The sequence below is a fragment of the Gasterosteus aculeatus genome, chromosome Y (genome assembly GCF_964276395.1).
Source record: "Gasterosteus aculeatus chromosome Y, fGasAcu3.hap1.1, whole genome shotgun sequence".
Lineage (NCBI taxonomy): Eukaryota > Metazoa > Chordata > Actinopteri > Perciformes > Gasterosteidae > Gasterosteus > Gasterosteus aculeatus.
This window is the reverse complement of record NC_135709.1, coordinates 4,995,221-5,014,436: the sequence shown is the minus strand read 5'-3', so window position 1 is coordinate 5,014,436 and position 19,216 is coordinate 4,995,221. Positions and strand designations below refer to the sequence as shown.

At 41.4% G+C, this 19,216-nt stretch overlaps 1 protein-coding gene across 1 annotated transcript; it reads right to left on the bottom strand.

Annotated features, from left to right (window-relative positions):
• Positions 1-5,914: 5,914 nt before the first annotated feature.
• Positions 5,915-7,569, bottom strand: LOC120812732 (parathyroid hormone-related protein-like). Its single transcript, XM_040168899.2, is given in 3 exon segments — positions 5,915-6,534; positions 6,537-6,835; positions 7,466-7,569. Coding segments are annotated over 3 exon segments (486 nt in total). The 3' UTR covers positions 5,915-6,451.
• Between the last annotated feature and the right edge of the window lie 11,647 nt (positions 7,570-19,216).

The following is a 19,216-nucleotide window of genomic DNA, read 5'->3' as shown; positions in this document are numbered from 1 at the left end:
GCTACAGTTTACCTAAATAAATTATCACCTAAAATGACAATTCATATCGTGTCTTTCTATCACTTGCACTGAAAACATCCCCGTCTCATGTTAAAGTCCCGAACCCCCTCATCATGACACATCGCAATTGCACATTATCTGAGCACCCATTCCAGTAACATGGGATTATCAATAAGACATCATTAGTGTCCATAAGAAGGTTGAATCCATTGTTCATGGCTCTCCCAAATAAAAGACTGGCAAGAGCTGCCCCCCCCCCCCCCCCCCCCAGAAATAATGCCTGGCTACGCCCCTGACCGGCTGCCAGAGGCTAAATCGTCATCAGAGCAACAGCAAATAAGTTCTGAGATTGCATCAGATGTAATACATGTGAACAGAGATTTTTTAGTAAACTTTAAATGGTCTGCTGCATACATTTTAGTCTTCACTCAAAAGCCACGTACGTATGGCTGAGACGTGAGCAGCACGTGCGGGTGAATCTAATTAATAGTGTGAACGTTTTTGCCTCATGAAGCCTAAGCTGTGTTTATGCCATCCTCATTAGGCGCCCTGCAAGTGAGTGGAACTCACATTCCCCTCGATTTGACAATATAAAGAGAAGTTTTTCAACGTGCTAAATGTGTCGCTTACACCACCCATTGATATCACAATTAAACCTTACATGAAATGACATGCATGATGAAAAGCTATACCAAATGCACCCGGTGATGTTGGTGACTTTTACGTCAGCTTGATTTTTGCTAAAATATTAATGCCATTGCTGTCACAGACAGTGACTCGTCTCCTTGTTGTGAAATAGATTTTCAATCTCTATTAAGCATCCTGACTGGTCTCTTTTCTCAGCAGACTCTTCAGCCAAATCATCCTACAACTTTCCACCTGAACAAATAATTTCAGTCAAAGTAAGAACACGTTTTCCTTTTTTTAAATTATTTTCTTTACAGGAAGAACCATGTTTATACTGGCACCTAGAATGCCTCACTTGTTCACCAGCTCAGAAGTTTACTCAAACTCAAACATTTTTTTCTTTTTTTTTACAACGTAAACAGACGGCTGAACCGTGTTCTCGGGTCACGCTGAGGCCGGTGCTGACTGTCGATGTGTCTGACAGCGTTTCTTAGCGCGTAGCGTCCCTGAAATACTTGTGCCTGTTCATCAATGCATCTTTTTTTTCCCCTCCTTGTGATCTCAAACAAAAATAGTTCAAAGGACATGGGTGGATTTTTAGTCTGAGGTGCTGAAGTTTAAAATTAATTTTTTAATAATTTATTCTCAATTGTTGCTGGTGAGACTTGTTCTTTTTGTTGTTTTTTCATTTGTGGATTCTCTATTCAACCACTGCTTCGCCGGTTTTGAGAAGACGACAGCACATGCTGACCTATAATGGAGGACGCCATTGCCATCATAGTTGTTACGTATCATACATTATTTCCTGTATCCATATCCATACCACATATTTCCTACATTTAACTCACTGTACAAAGAAAATTAATAGGAAACCAACATGAATATTAGTATTATTGCCTAAATGTGTTTAATATTGCAAACTGGAGAAAACATCAACATTGTGTGCTTCAACAACTGTAAATCCAGCACATCAAAGATTCATATCAAGAAATGATGTTCTTATAGATGCTGTGTTTTCAGCTTCCACCAGAGCACTAATTGAATCCAGCTCAAAGAGCAACCATCTGCTGTGGAACCTTAGACTCCTATAAATAAACAGGCCGCACTCCTTCAACACTCGCCTATATGGCACATGGAATGGTTAGCTGACGGCAAGAGCCCTCTGATCTTACAGTTGATAGCCACAACTATTTTCTGTCAGTTGTGTGCTTTGCTTGACTCGAATACTGTGTCAAGAATGACGTCTCTGAAGAATTCATAAAATTCAGTCAGCCTTTACTGTAGAATGGTCTAGTCGTTATTGACTGTTACTAGGTAGTGTTGATGTTGCTATCAGGGTAATTTTCTAGTTCGTTAAAGGTAATATATAGGTGGTTTGTTAATTTGGCTCAACCACTAGACGTAGTGCACTTAAGGCCTTAAAAAAAGAGAGGGAAAGTATGATATTTTACTAACTAAATTAAATGTTTTTACTCTTCACTAATATAAATATGGGCTGTTAGCAAACAGTTGCCTAATTGCTCATCATAAACAAGCTTGATCCCGCAGCAAGATACAAAAATGCCTGGTGGCATTCACTTTAACTAGCTTGACTACACTGAAGAACCAAAACATGAAGCTTCAACTTCAACTCAGCTAATATATGTAACATTTAACATAAGGAGAAAAACGATGGTGGTATACGTAGTAGTCACACAAATACATTTAGGCTTTTATTAAACATACACATCATGGCGTTTTTAGGGTAGAGCCAACGTTTGTGCTATAAATGTAATATCTACACTCCTTAATGGTTGAAGTGCATTTATTGTAAGTCGCTTTGGATACAAGTGTCAGCTAAATGACATGTACTGTAGTGTAATGTAATACGTAGGATCCTGATCAAACTGTACCAACATTGGTGACAGAGATTACACTCTATACGTTTGCATATATGATAATACATTATAATGTCGCATAAGTAGGTGAGGTAATTATTGTAATGAATGTTCATTTCATGTCCATTTCAGAATGCTGTTTTATGTAGTGGATGAATTGTGACCAGGCATTAAGGACTAACTACTCTGTATGTGATTTTTTTTTGTGTGCAAAAATGTAAAAAAGCAATGGGTTAAAAATGCAATGTAAGTCCCTTTGGATAAAAGCGTCAGGTAAATGACCTGTAATGTAATGTAATGATTACCAGTGGACCTGTTGCAAACAAAATAGCAACAACAGTATTAGAAGGTAATAGGTAGATGTGTACATCATTCAAGGAACATCACATGGTTATTGCCTTAATATCACCTCATTAGGGTGGAGCAAAAATCATGCTTATGGTCGGACATCCGACAGATCCTCAGGGATTAAGCTAAATAAAGAAGCAGTTGGTAATGTGTCATTTATGTTTGTTTGCTAATTGTAAAAGTTATTTATTACATAAGCATGTTGTGGACCCAGCATCAATATCTGACCGTGTTGTGTCCCGTTGGGCACAATCCTAATACCATAAAAGAAAGAATATTATATTTGGCTATTGGGAATTGTAACTGCAAAAATATAACAAAAAAAAACAATTTACACCTGTGTTGACAAGAGCACCACCTATAGACAGTAGAACTGTATTTAGGGGAAATATCTCAACACAATAGCACGCAGTCTCTGAATTATAGCTGACTACAACAATGCATTTACAGTTATTACATTGCAATTGTTCATTTTCTTTGATGGTCCTTCACCGTATCTTTACTTTACATGCATGTTCTTCCTCTTGCATCTTGCGCTACAATCACAGTATAAACGACCAATTTGAATAATACATAAAACATTTTATAACACTGAAACAATTATGATCCCACTGTGAGAGATGGGGGTCCTGACATTCTGACCTCCGTCGTTCAGACGTCATTTTTGATGGCTCAGTACAATTATATGAAGGCTGCAGTGCTGCCCATGGTTTATCATGACTGATTAAAGTGGATCATATTTAACGGCCGTCCATTGCCACGGTGGGCAAACTTACTAAATAATTTGCTGTTGCTTGATAGAATAGGTACTCACTCAAGAAAATACTCATGCATTAGTACTTTTTGTAATTCTGCTCATAGTTATTTGAAATGATTTCAATATGTTTTACCGCAGTAAACAAAACATCATGCAGCTGCGGCTGTATCAGAAGAATAAAAATATTTCTTAGAAGAGCTCCACACAGAATTCAGATCAGATATTCGATTTAGGAATTGCCTCTAATAATGATGGTGTTTGAATAAAATAAATAAAATGACTAAAATAAATTTGAGTATGAAAAAAAGAAAGAAAATCTATGGGACAGAAAGTTCTGGGCCAACAACGAGTTTCAAAGCAATAACACTTAATACTAGTTTTAAAAAAGACTGATTCAGTACTAAAATTGACAATTTCTTTGGCATTTGCCTCACTGGGGAACCATCACCTTATCTTGGTGGAGAGGTTTGTGTGTCCCTATGACCCTGAGGGCTGTGTTGTCGGGAGCCTTGTGCTTCTGGTAGGGTTACCCTGGGCAAAGTGGTCTCAGGCGAGGGGCCAGACTAAGAATGGTTCGAAAGACCCTATGAAAAAACGGAAGAGAGAAGGAGTTAACCGGCCCGGAGGAAGCCCGGGGCCCCCATTATTTTAGCCAGGCTCAGATGGAGGGCCCAACAGCGAGCGTCTGGTGGCCGGGTGACAGTGGGGGGTCTAGACGGAACAGACCTGGGCGGCAGACGGGGGTTGGTCCAGCATTTCATCGATACTGGCTCTGCACAGCCCATCCGTCTGCGGCCCAATCGACTGGCCGTCATTAAACAGCAAGCTGCAGAGGAGGGAATTCGCGAGATGGCTGCTGCAGGAGTAATTGAGCCCACGGACAGTCCATACTATCGGCGCTTCATCCGAGATTTTGCTTCGATTGCCAGTCCCCTCCATCGTCTGACTAACCTGGGCAAGCCATTCCTCTGGGATGACACCTGCACCGTAGCCTTCAACCGACTCAAGGCATCGCTAACCAAAGCCCCGATCCTTGCCTACCCTGATGCCCGCCGGCCCTTTAATGTGGACACTGACGCCAGCAATGTGGGGATCGGGGCTGTCCTTTCTGATAATCAAAAGTTATTTTCATGGGCTTAGTTGGGGGTTTGCTGTCTTGTCTTGATTTAAGAGTTAGGTAAGGGGGTAAGCAGGATCTACCAAGCAGGCAGACACGAGTCCGACAGGATGGGGAGTCAGTTTCTGTCCTGGCTGAGGAATGTAAGGTCTGCGGGTCAACTAGAAGATTTACCAGCCAAAGGGGGGTTAGAGACACACCAACACTATTCAACATACACACTCTGTTTACGATGTTTACGTTAAGTCAGGAGTCTGGACATTGGATGTGACCGGATCTTAGATGCGGGAGGTGGAAGGTCCTCCTCTACGCCAGTTTAGGGCCAATAGAAATATTTCCTTCTCTGTCTTTCAAGGGTTATAAAACATGATGTTCTTGCTGATGTTAGTTAGTTGTTCTTCCGGCCTGTGTGCTGCCTGAACTGCTCCTGCCTTTGCAAACGCAGCGCTGATACTTGACCTGTGATCTGACAAATAAATTTTCCAGAACGAGAGAAGTTATTCGGCTGAATTTTTGATAACCCCGACCAGGCTCCAAATCTTGAACACGTATTCTTACATTTCCCAACACGGGGACGAGGGGGAACGTGCAGAGGATTGGTAAATGAGCTGTAGATTAGTCCACTTTCAAATTCATCGTTTTCATACTACGTTGTGTTAAATCATTCATGTAATTTGATGCACCATGAAGCTCAAATGATTAGCTCAGTAATTGATTAGTAGCTCAACAGGAAATATTCTGTGTTCTTTGCTGAAAAGCAAACCGCCCTACGTAGTAATACAGATGTAGCAGCAAGGGTATTAGTAGGGTAAGAACTCTACTGATAGTTATTGTCATAGACAAATATATTTTCTTGTGAAAAATCTAGTGTTATCAGTAAGATTCCCTGATTGAGCCACATATGACTTATGGACAAAGACACAGTGAATAAAACCGTTCTATTAGCTACACTTTTAATGTTTGATTAACTGGAAACATGGACAGTATGCCCTCAGTGCTTGGTGAAGAATATTAAATGGGTCTGACAGCGCCTGACTTAAGCTTGTTCTGTGAAAATAATATGAAATGGTGAGTAGACTTGATGAAGCATCCAATAAGTTACAAGTCCATGGAGGATGTAATGCAGAAAACATCCAAAAGAAACATCAAAATAGAACTCAACCACAAAAGAACATGTACAGGATATAACTAAAGTGCATTATGGAATTTAGTCAGAAGCACCATGATGCATTCACAAAATAAATACACACTTTCAAAGTGAAATAAATTATGGTAGAACGGTTTGAACAGATGTATGCAGTGAACAGTTTGTGTGCACAGTAACTGTAAGTTTACGATAGTCAACATGGAGCCAAACAAAGAAGTAGACCACTCGGCCTCCCAATTTTATGAAGTTACATAATAGTCAGGCAATAAATACTCGTGCACTCGGTTGGTTAGAGATGACAACATGTGGCTTTGTTTTGAAGTCAAAATCACAAATGTTGCAAAATAAATATGGACCTAAAAAGATGTGATAATTTGCAAAAACGTTCTGATCAAAAATATGAACTCAGCAAAACATTATCATACAAGCACAAACACAGGACATTATATGAAGTGACTAAGTCAGCCATGAGTAGAGTCTCTCAGCTCCAGGTCACGCTGAACCTATGTCCGTGTCTTAGTGCAGTTCCATCCAAACGGGAGTCTCTTAACCAGGTCTTAACCAGGTCACTGAGTCCTTCACGGCTCCTTGGCTGTGACAGACGGCGTACGTGTACGCTTCTCGTCGCTCTCTCTATGGCGGCCCAGCCTCGCCTTTTTTTCCTCTTGGTGGCCACTTTAAGTGGCTGGTCCTTGTAAGCCACGGCCTTGTTGGTCTCCTGTGGCAGGGCAGGGCCCTCTATGTCCGGGCTGAACGTAGTGGGAAGGTTCTTAGTAGCCCCGGGGGGCTTCTCGTGCAGGGTATTCCCACTGAAGGTCTGGATTTGGATTCGGCTGTGCACGGCTCGCTCGTTGACGGTGTGCACCTCTTCCAGCAGCTCCTGCAGCCACATGCCTCGCTTGAACTCCTGTAAGGAGCGGCTCTTGTCATGCATCAGCTGGGCGTGGCTCACTGACCTCTTCCTTTTTGCAGGAAAATGAAGACACGGATTGAGATAAATATATACACATATAAATATATATGTACTTTATTATATATATTTATATATATATATATATATTGTAAATCTGCATTGTGCACGAGAGGAGAGAAGCATGTTCAAGTTCAGTTTCCCTAAATATGTCAGATATGTACTTTATTCTAATTCTACAACTACCAATTCAACAATTTAACCAGAAGTCTTCATTTCCAAGTCAGCACCAACAGAATCTGACAATTTTCTCTTTTAATTTCATGATGCACCACTGTATTGAGCTTTTGCATGGAGCAGTGTTAGAAGACTTGAAAGCAGAAAAGTGGTCAGGCACCAGAACAGCTCAGTACAGTAGGTAGCATAAACAAATCTATGAGAGTCATAACTAATCTAAGCACCGGCCCCCAAAAAAATTAGTGGAAATGGAAAAAACTCTTGTGCCTTTATTTCATCTGATTAATCTCTAGATGTGGGTTTTCTAATCCTAACCGGAATGTTTCAAAATTGTTGTTTCAGTTAAAGTTGAAATATTAACTAGCTCTCCATTTTAATGTTTCATATTGTCTAAAATGTCCATCACTTTTCTATTGTCCTCAAAATGATATAAAGGATAACTCACGTTCTGCTACTTAGTGCAGCAACCGGTCTCCCGTCAAGAGTCACTAGTGAGCACAGCAAGAACACAGCCAGACTACACTGATGAAGCATGACTACGGAGCACATCCTTAAGCCCAAGATCTGAAGAACACAAGAAATAGTAAATCAGTCACTTCAGTGAATAAAGTGGAACTTTGTTTTCATGAACTGTCCACTATTCGATAGACAGTCCAGCGGTGCAGCTAAAAAATGTTGCTCCGTTCCAGAGTACGTCAGCTGCCCAAGGCAACATTACTTGTGCAAACAGTTTATTAAAAGGAGAAACATAGACTTACAGGTTTGCAGTGAAATCCACAAAAAGCTCAGTCTGCAAACTAGTAAGAAAAAATTCATTTACAAAGTAAAAAGAAAAATTATTTTCCCAAATGCAATCTGGCCACTTCAAAACTTGTGTCCAGATGGGAATGCAGGCAGCATGGGGAAATCCCCCGTCACTCAGCTCCATTCATTTTCCTCCCAACAGGGTAGGTTGAGCTATTTATTTCTCTCCAATTGAGAGACAGATAAAGATGGAAAGACCAGCAGCAGAAGCAGCAGCCCATCAGCTGTGGGGCTGCAAACTCCACCCGGCGTTGCAGTAATCTCATGAAGAGTTATGATGAAGCATCTTCTCTGGTGGCCAGAGCCGCAGCGCTGTGCCAAGGGTTTTTTTTACAGTCCAGCTCTGTGCAAGTCTGTCTGAGAAAGGCACAGTGAGAAAGTCAAACTCCTCTTTGCGGGAAGAAGAAGAAGAAGGCACTACCTCAGCTCCTACCCATTAAGTCCAGTCCTAACACCCTCCCCACCCTTCCCTGTCCCCCAGTGCTGTAGTGGTAAAATTAGAGGTGGGTAAACTCTGAATTTTGTGATCATACAGACCTCGACGCGATGCGAAGCAACGCAACACAAAGCGTTGCGACTCTGTAAGGCTGTCCTGGCTATATTGCATTATGTTATCAGTAAAAGTCATATACAATCAATGACAATGAATAAATGTGTTAGTAGTTTGTAGTTTATTAAATTTAAGAAAACAGTAAAGAAAAGTATGTCAACACAACACAACAACACAATTGCAGATTAAGAACTATCTACATATGGAGTCTCCTTTTTACAGTAGTGCCCAGAGGGCCTCCTTGTCCTCCACGTCAGGTCCTGCCTTGCACAGAGGAGCCATGAACCCCAGAACACATGTTCTGGGGTTCATGGCTCCTCTGTGCTTCTCTCTCTCTATTGGACCTGGTGTTTCTCCTCTCCCTGTGCTCTCTGCATCATTGCCTGTCCTCTCACTGCCTGAAAAAATATGTTGAATTTAAGAGTTAACCAGTTAAGCAGCCTGTCAATTACACTGGCAACATAAGTTAAAGGAACACTCATGTACTACCTATGTCATCATAAATAGCCTATACAGCACGTTTTTTTCACATTGAGAACTGACTTGTTTTCTAATCTACGCGTCACCAGGCGTTTTTCTTGTCCTTTTACCGTGCACGACCAGCGAACACAGAGCGCGCGACTACCCCCCCGTCGGTCGTTCCGCCCGCAACGACTACTACACCCCCCGACCCTCCCCCGTCGGACCTTCTCGACCGGTCCGCGAAATATTGTCTGACATGAAACCGGTCCGTGAGGTAAGAAAGCTTGGGGACCACTGGGCTGATCCACACTGTCTATGTGTTTACACACCTCCTGGATCCTGATTGGTCGCTGCTGCAGCCGCAAGGCACTGATTGTATACTGATTGGACACTACAGCCCTGCTGTCCCCCTCCCCCTCAGCCCTTCACACACACCTGCTGTCACAGGAAGGTGGCTCCCGTGCGACATCCTGGACGCCCCACAACAAAGAGGTGCACTTTGCTCAAGTTCAATTTTAAGCCGTTTCTCGTCATTTGAGACCAAATGAAGTCCACTGATTATTTAATCGGAAACATGTCCAAAAAAAGTGACAGGTGTGCAGTGTTGGAGGTAATCGTGGGTTACCAAGCAGAGGGTATATAAGGGGAGGGGCAGACTTACGTAAACAGCCCAGCCTAACCACAGTCCCAAGGGAGAATGACCATAACCTCAGAGAAACCCAACCCACAGCTTCTTACTGCAGACCATTCAATTCACCCCTATCCCGCCTCAGCAAACCAGCTCACCACCATATGGTTAGAGTGGGCGCTGAGGTATCCTCCATGTCCACCTAATAAAGAAGGTGGAGATCTTTGCATTTAGTCAGCAATGCACAAGTTCTGGCCCGTCTCAAGCATCCACACTCTAAAAAAGTTCACAGTAAATTAACGGTAACTTACTGGCAGCAAGGATGCCAGGAATGTACCGTTATTTTACGGTATAATACCGTAAATGTTTTTTTTACACAATGTTACCGTAACATGGATTACAGTAAATTGGCATTAACTTTACAGTCACTTAACGGTAAAATACTGGCAGCGAATGCCAGTAATTGGCTGTTTTTTATGGTACACTGCCGTAGAATACAGTACGTTACCGTATAATGGATTACTGTATGTTACCCTAAACTTGAACCAATTTTACTGTGAATTATCTACTGGCTGTCGACGCTAGTAACTTACTGTTTTATTTACAGTGCTCTACCATAATATACGGTATGTTGCCGTATATTGGATTACAGTTTGTCACCATAGAATTACTTTTTTTTGTATTATAAATAGCAGAATGTTACCGTTTACTTATAACCATTTAAGACAAAAATGTTAGACATTTGTAACAAAGAACAAAACATAAGATATGCTGCATGTATACAATAATAAAAAATGAATCATAAAATCATTAGGAACAAGGTAAACTAACTGCAACAATACACTATGAAACACTTTCGATTGACCGCAGCAAACGGCTGGCGTCCTTAATCCAGTGGCTACTGTAAAACAAACCAAAATAAAATATTTAGAAACACTGTCATTGGTAAAATATTGAAATTACAAAGATGAGGAAGACAACAAGATGTAAGGAAAGAAAATGTCAATCATGCTAGGCAAATAACACTTACACCAACGTTACTTGGAGAGACGAGGCAATGAGAAACTCCTCCGATTTTGAACTGCACAGGTGTTCTGGATGAACTGAGACTACGCGTCTGACATCACGTTCAGGAGCAGTCGGTCACGATTGACACTCAAATGACTTTTAGGCAATGAACACTTTGAATAATACAAATATTAATAATATAGTCGAAGTGTCCCTGAGCAAGACCCCTAATCCCCAATTACTCCACATAAAATTATGTCAAACCATGGGTGTTTTGTATAAAAATGACAGCTACATGTATAGTAATGTCCAGTAAGTCAAAGTCATCATCGTATCTCATAAGATACTATCTCCTTATGATGACTTACAGGACCTGTTTTTCAGTGGCTGACGTCGGCTTCCATACATTAACCTACAACAGATGTAGATGGATTGTGATTTACTGTACTTGTATGTGTATTTCCACCACTTCATAAAATATATGTAACATGCACATGCAGTTGAATTACGGTTGTCTACCATTATCGTAAATTGACAGCTTTAACTGTTTATTCATGACATTAGCCGTTAATTTACAAGCAAGGGAAGGAAATGTAACTGTATGTTACAGTTATTATGACATACTGTAAGATACCATTAGAAATGCACCGTAAATTTACAGCAATTTGTTACAGTGCAGCAACTTTTATGAATTGAGTAAAAACTTCATAAATACACAGATTACAGGTCAGCCTTTTGATGGAAGGTTTAGCTTGTGTGTGGATATAATTGCATGTATTTTTAGTAGCACCTTGAATGACAGCACTGCATGAGCGTGTGTAGAAGCATGTGCAGCAAGGGAAGGGCTCTATAACTGATTTGTACGGATTTTAAACTTATTTCTGTTACAATGCTTGCATCAGCATCCTTTTGGAAACTTTGGAGGGGACTTTTTGCTCAGAGCCACCATATGGCCATACGGTTTTTAGTTGATATGCCTCAACAAGTATTGCATGGATTATCATAAAATCGCTTTTTGGATGATTCATAATATGCTTTGTGATTAATAAGCACTCCTGTCCTCATTGGGTCAGAGTTGGGTCAAAGTTTCTAAAACGTTGTTAGCATTGGTAATGCACTAAATTAACATGGTTAAAATTAAATCTGCTAAACACTGACATTGCTATTGTCAAAAATAATGTCAGCATGAAGGTCAAAGAAAGCACCACAGTGCCTTTATTTACAGCCATACAGCCTTATTGTTCTATTTAATATCTTTAAGGTTATTGAAACTTACAAATGTAGGTATTGCTACATGTATTGTAGTACGGGAACATTTCTAGTGAAATATAGATACACTGTGTCTTTGCCTTTTTATGGATTTGTGGTTGAAATAGTTTGCGAGCTGACTAAAATGAATACAGGCCATTCCAAAAATCCTGAGTCATTTAACTCCAGCGGAGTTACTTCTAACTTTCCTGCTTTCTTCCGTGGAATTACTGGACATTCTAGTCAAAGGTGCGCTCACCTTTCGTCACGCGGTGAGACGCCGTAGGAGAGGAAAACGGGCCGGCTCGCTGGTGAGACTCCGCAGGCGTGGTTCTCGCACTCCGCTGCCAGGCATCTTTCTCTCCAACGTGCGCTCACTGTGCAACAAACTGGACGAAATTCAGTTGCTGGTGAGGAGAGACAGAGACTTCTCTACATCCTCCGTATTGTGCTTCACGGAGACGTGGCTCTGCGGATCGATACCGGACTCCGCGCTCCAGCTGGCGGGCTTCCAGCTGCTCCGAGCGGACCGCGACACGGAGCTCTCCGGCAAGACAAAGGGTGGAGGAAGCTGCTTTTACTCCAGCACCAGCTGGTGTAACGACGTAATGGTGATCCTACAACACTGTTCTCCTGATCTGGAAACTTTCTTCATCAACTGCAAACCCTTTTATTCCCCCCGTGAGTTCGCTTCATTCATCCTGGTCGGTGTTTACATGCCGCCGGCGGGCAACGTGCACGAGGCTCAGCGGACACTCGCCTACCAGATACGGCGTGTGGAGCGGACCAACCCGGACTCTTTAGTTATTGTCCTCGGGGACTTTAACAAAGGAAATCTCACCCATGAACTTCCTAAATACAGACAGTTTATTAAATGCCCCACCAGAGAGGAGAACTATGGAATGCCGTTTTAGTCCAAAAAAAAAAAAAAGAATAAATACATAAATACATGAAATATGCATTTGAAATACATCATGAAATAAATATATGAGGCAATAAATATTAAATACATTTAATTATTTCATGGTACTTTTATTTCATAATGCCACTTTTCATTTCATGGTACTTTTTTTTAACAATGCCACTTTTCATTTCATGGTAGGCGTACTTTTATTTCATAATGCCGTTTTTCATTTCCAAAGACTTATTTCATAATGCCGTTTTTCATTTCCAGGGACTTATTTCATAATGCCGTTTTACATTTCACGTTCTTATATGCAAATCAGGGGGCGTGGCTACATCTAACATTCAGAACAGACAACAGAGCCGTGTGCAAAAGAAGGCTGGCTAAGGGACGTGAGTGTTGACATAATGGAAGACATCGGTGGGCTCCGAGGTAGCATGCTAGCATTAGCAGATCAAATCGATCAACATGGGTTTTCTGCAGATACGATTTTGACACATATTGAGGGGTTTTTGGAAATACTAGGGCGGATAAGTGCTCTTCAAGATGTATACATAGACGACGAAGTTTTAAATTGTTTAAGACAGATCACCGCGTGCGTGTGGAAGAGGTCCAAGTTGATGAAGCGCTGGTACTACAAGCACAGGTGCTGGATGCCCGCCTCTGGATATTCCTGGCGACAAGCTGGCTAACTTTGTGTCTATCAATCCGAGAAATCGCAGATCTGTTTGGTGTGTCATCCAGCACGTTTCAGAGGAGATTGGCCAAAGAAGGCCTTAGGTAAGTTAACTTACTTATTGAGCTAAAGAGTAGGCTATGGTGGGCAAAAACATTTATAATACTGGCGCTTTTTGCCCCCCTTTACGGGCTGTGGATCCTGGACTATATACTTTCCCATATATTCTAAAACCTTTAAACATCCCTAAATATTTGCACATACATACTCTTTAGCTCAATAAGTAAGTTAACTTACCTAAGGCCTTCTTCCACAAGTCATCCACAAGAATGCTAAAAGCACCACTTTCCTTGACTTCTTTTATTATTTATGTGCGCACCATATCTGCTAAGCATGACAAAATCTCATTTTGTATGTCAGGACTTGTATATTCAGCATTTCTGGGACCATCCACCTTTTTCAAAATCTTTTCGTCATGGTTTGCTATGATATTCAACATACCCAAAAAGTTCCCTTTCTTGCTTGAGTCCACAGATTCACGATGCCCTCGCAGAGCAATGTTCTCGGTTGCACAATGAAGAACCACTTCAGCAAGAGTTTTGTACCCCCTGTTCTCTTCTACAGTTTTGTTGTACTCTGTATTTAATTGTCCCATTAGAGATCCCTGATTTTTTTTCTGCAATTTGGTGTTCTTTCCATGCTAGCATGGCATTCTTGTGATGCTCAGATCTACTGTGTGCAGCATACCCTCCGTCTGTATAAGTAGCTTTTTCCAGTTTTTGAAACCTGAACCTGAAGTAAATGTAGACTCAACATGGCCAGGTAAACTGAAATGCCTGCAAGCATAGCAAAAGCTAGAGTCTTCACTGATGGAGTATTCTAACTAGGGGTGGACTCCATACCACTCACCCTTGAAGCTCCTGTTTCGGTCTCCCTGGAGTGTCTTGGGGAAATGTAGTTGAGGTTGCGCTGGAGCTTCACCCCTGACTTGGAAATGTCTGTAAAACACCAAAGAATCCCATTAGTATCAGCTTTTAAGACTTTAAGACTAAACATGCGTGCTGGCAAAAAACGCGTGGATTTCTCCTGTCTCCCCCTGAGGCATTTATCCTTCATTGTGTCATCTTTAAAGAAAAGTTTTAGAAAACATTAACTATAGACTACTTTTATTTCAATTTCAAGCGTAAACTAGCGACAGTGTGTTATCTATGGCTAAGTGACACCTGGGAATGGACTCAAGCTAACTAGCTAGTACTAGCTCGCTAGCCAGAGATAATCTTAAAAGTTTGCAAAAGTAACAGCAGCAGCCTTACTCAACTCATTCTCCCAAAATTCCTCAATGTCGAAACATTCTTACACATTAAATTGAGTTTGAAGATAACTTTATTTTCTTATCATTTCAATGATCCTTTCAAGTATCTCCAACTTACTCACCTGTTAGTTACAGTGGTATCCAGTGGTTAGCTGCTAGTCTCCATTGAAGCGCTTTCAGAATGCAGGCACGTTGGTTTGTGTCTTGCTCTGTTGATGGGGGCGTGGCCCAACATGTTGCGAATATGGGACTTGTAGCATAAGTGACAAATGACAATATAAGACGACTTGATAAAAACAATACTAATGCATTTATTTCAGCCTTATACCGTTTCTGTTCAGGAGTTGTTGTTTTTTTACTACCAATGGTGGCCGTGGCCCCCCCTGGCCACCACATGGCCACGCCCCTGCAGCCAGTGTACATTGAGTTAACAGTTCATTTATTAGCAAATCAAAAGCTAAACTGCCATCGGGCAACAGGCGTGGGTTCCCAGATGCCAATTTGGTCAATGCATTCCACCTATTTGACTTCCACTAGGTACGGTTTACCGGCATTCAAACAAAGTAAAATTCAAACGTGATCGGTCAGTACTACTCAGACCACAAATGGGAACCAGAGCGCTTGAGATAGCAAAATCTTATCCTGTTGCTGAAGGAATCTAAATTTGCATATAGCTATTGTCCTATTCCTGCTTGGTGACAGCAAAACATACATCTTCAAAAAAGAAACTATGGTGTTGGTGATATGACAGCTAATGAAACTGCTGTTCTCAACTAAATGGTTGATTGATTTATTGGTCTATATTAGCTAACTGCATTAACTTTTTTGTAAACAAAGTTGAGTCTGGCCGAGTGTCTAAAGGTTAGAAATTGTTGAACATGTCCTACTTTAAAATGTTTGTACCATAATTTCAAAAATCTATGTGTGTGTTACCGGCACCAGGCTTAGGGGTAATCTGGACCGGCAGCAAAGGTTATACAGGTTAGGAAGCACTGTGTAGCCTGTGGAGGAAGTTAGAGAGAGGACTCACATTAGCATCATGCTCAAGCCAGAGTTAGTTTTATTCTGAGCGGAGCATAAAACTACGTTCTCTCCAATGGATCCACACAGCACCAAGAAAAACTCAAATGGTAAGAAAACTCAAATCCTTTATTAATACTGTCAGTAATAAAGCCTGTAGACTTAATGTAAAGCCTCTTAAACCAGAGGCCTCAAGATGTGGCTCAACCTCTACAGACTTGTTCAGTAATGGAAAAGGCTAAAAGCACTGTGCTCCTCTGGGAAACCCATGCTTGTTAAACTGGCAAACAAAAAAAACAACCTCTGACATGTAGTTTGCCGTGGCATGTTATACCCACCAGAAGTGCCACTCATCAGCATAATAGCGCCAGTAGTAATAAAGCCCCCCTTTTGCTTGTGCATGCGACCTTTGACCTTGTGCACACGCAAGGGGGTGTGTACAGGAAGTGGGCGTAACCGCCGCCATTTTATGGGCATACCCGGAAATGCGTCATTTTACGAGTGGAAACGGAAATACTTCATTTTGGGGTGTGATTTTCCGGCGACGTGCACTGTTTAAGCATAAATACGCAATAAATACGCCATACGCTATTTTACTACAAAATAGGAAACAAATCAGTGAGACACTGTTGCTTCTGTTTCGATTTACTATTCACAGCTTATTGCATGAACTAGTTGGCTATCTTCTTAGCCATCACAAACAGGATATTTTGTGGCCTAACAGAGGAAAACTCTGAGTGTCACAAAGTGCCTACCCTCAGGAAAGCAGACATCTTAAGTTTTTAACGAGTGACACATATGTTGACATAGCACAGCATATTGTGACTCAGCACCCCAACGGTGCCAACCCCAAACAATGAACGCCAAATGTCCCGATGATGACCAGGTCACACAGATGATCCCCGCCCTAAGACCCGGGGGAAACAGGATCCTGAGATGGTAAAACAGTGAGCAGTTGTTTAGGTTTAACGAGCAGTTGAACCCCCTGAGACCTCGCGATGGGGGAAAAAACAGGATCCTTAGGTGGTAATGATGTTCCATCCGGGGGGTATGGTTTTCCTATATAGATACAGCCAAGGTTCACTTCTCGACGCCTTGGCAGACCGGTGTATCCTCACATTTAAGACATTTCCATTGAGAGCCAGATGTACTACAAGGGGGGAGCAATGGACCAGATATATGGTAGTACTTATTTCAGTGACATATATTATATATATGTATATATATAGTTTTAATAAAAGAGGCTATTCATTACATGTTCTCAACTCTAGTTTTATATATTTTTAATAGGTATTTACACCTTTTAGAAACAGATGACAGCACAAGGCCTATGAGTGTAAGACTTGAAGAACCGCAAAAAGCAGTTGATGCATGTGGTTGTCGACCACCATCGCCTACGTGCACCAACCAGGGAGCTGGCACAGGTAGGGAAAATGGTTGTATGATATAAGATTTTATATATATTTTTTATTTGACGAATAATTCAGGGTGTTTTTTAAAATTCTCTTGAAAGAATCGCAGACCTCTCGGAAAAAACAAGCTGAAAAAAGGCAGCATCGTTATCAAACGGTTGTGGGTAATGTGAGATACATGTGCTGGTAAAATATATTATAACATTGTTTTGCGCTAAAGCCGTGTCTCAAGTGTCCTGTATTTGACCCTGATGTGCAAAGAGCAGCGTGATACAAAATGTTAGTTTGCAGCTGTGTCCTGAGAAGGGAGGGCGGTCGACTCGATCTCATAGAAGCTTCAAAACAAAGGACTTCTGTTCATGGCCTTGGTTCATATCTTATTCGGTACAAAAGTTCCGGATCCATGTTTTTACTTTCATGTCAATTAATTATGATTTGCACCGGCCACTGAGGAGGATCTTGTTATCTGTGTGTGCTACCCTCAGCTTCACCTGGGTTCTTATCTCAACCTAGTTTGCAGCTTCTCGTAACTGGCACGGAGAATGTCCTTCACATGTGTATAAAAACTCAGCGTTTTTACTGCTCGGAGATGCTGAGATACGTGCTGGTGTGTTGGACCTCCTGCTTGCAAGCAATAGTTAGAGCCAGATATCTGCGGAGAATTGCTCATGTAATCTTTTTCTCTTCTAAATAAATGCTAACTTTTTGACTTTAATTGATCAATGTGTTGCGATCCTTCTCATCAACCAACTCCGGGGATCAGAGATCCTGACAGTAACTAGAGTGATATTAAATATTTTATGTATTTTTATATAGCTGTTTTTTTTTTTTTTAATAAATAATAGACCTGTATGCCCCTCCGGGGAAAAAAAAAGTACATACGGTTGACCAGGCTGGGAGACCCTCTACAAGGTATGTGTCATCATCCATATATATATATATATATATATATAGAAAGGTATGTTATAACATATTTTGTACATGTATTCTTGTACACCAGGGAGCAATTTGACCTGTCTACAGCAACAAAGGACACATGGAACTATCCAGGATGCTTGACTGACGAGGAAATGCTGCAGGGGATCTGTGACTATGAAAAAGAGAGTACTACAGTAATGGGTGTAATCCCATTTCAACAAAACAGAGCAGGTATACCCACAGAACCCACGGTTGTGATTGTGCAGCCACAGGACACAGCTAACGCCTTATATGTAGAGTTGTTAAATGAAATCAGTGAACTGATAGTAACCAATCTATGTAAGAAACAAGAGGAGACTACTACATAGAACTACTTACAAAACGTAAGTACCCCAGAGAAGTGGAGTACGGGTGATATACAACGATCAGGGGATAACCATAATAATAATAATGATGATGAGTATAGGGCCCTGTTACAGAACACAGAGGAACAACTTAAAAACCTACAAGCACTGGTGGAGGGATCACGCTGCTGCTGCGGCCGTTGCATTCCATGCAGAAGCCTTTCATGATGTTGACAGAATTCATTATACAGAACAACATTCATCATATCTAGATAGGGGGTACGCAGACTTGGTCAGTGTCCACAAACAGCACCATAAAACAATACCTGATAACTCAGAATGCATCCAGTGCAGCTATCATAGAACTACTTACAAATACATTTTATCCAAGGTAATCTACTAGTGATGGTCTCTATAAGGTGTGGTGTCTAAATGATCAATACAGACGTGTAGTATGCCTCCCCCCAGAAAGGTTTTGAAGTGGAGTATGGGTGATATACAACGATCAGGGGATAACCATAATAATAATAATGATGATGAGTATAGGGCCCTATTACAGAACACAGAGGAACAACTTAAAAGCCTACAAGCACTGGTGGAGGGATCACGCGTTGATGCAGCTGCTGCAGTGGCTGTTGCATTCCATGCAGAAGCCTTTCATGATGTTGATTCATTATACAGAACGACATTCATCGTATCTAGATAAGGGGTACGCAGACTTGGTCAGTGTCCTAGACCCTGGGTTTAATACCCCCGGGGCAAATAGCAATGTGTTGGATGTAGGAGCCATATTGGGCTGCATTTTATGTTTCTTTCCTTTGAATAGTAGTGAGAGTGTGTGTGTGTGTGTGTGTGTGTGTGTGTGTGTGTGTGTGTCGAGTGAGTGAGTAATATGGCCACAGGTCTGTAA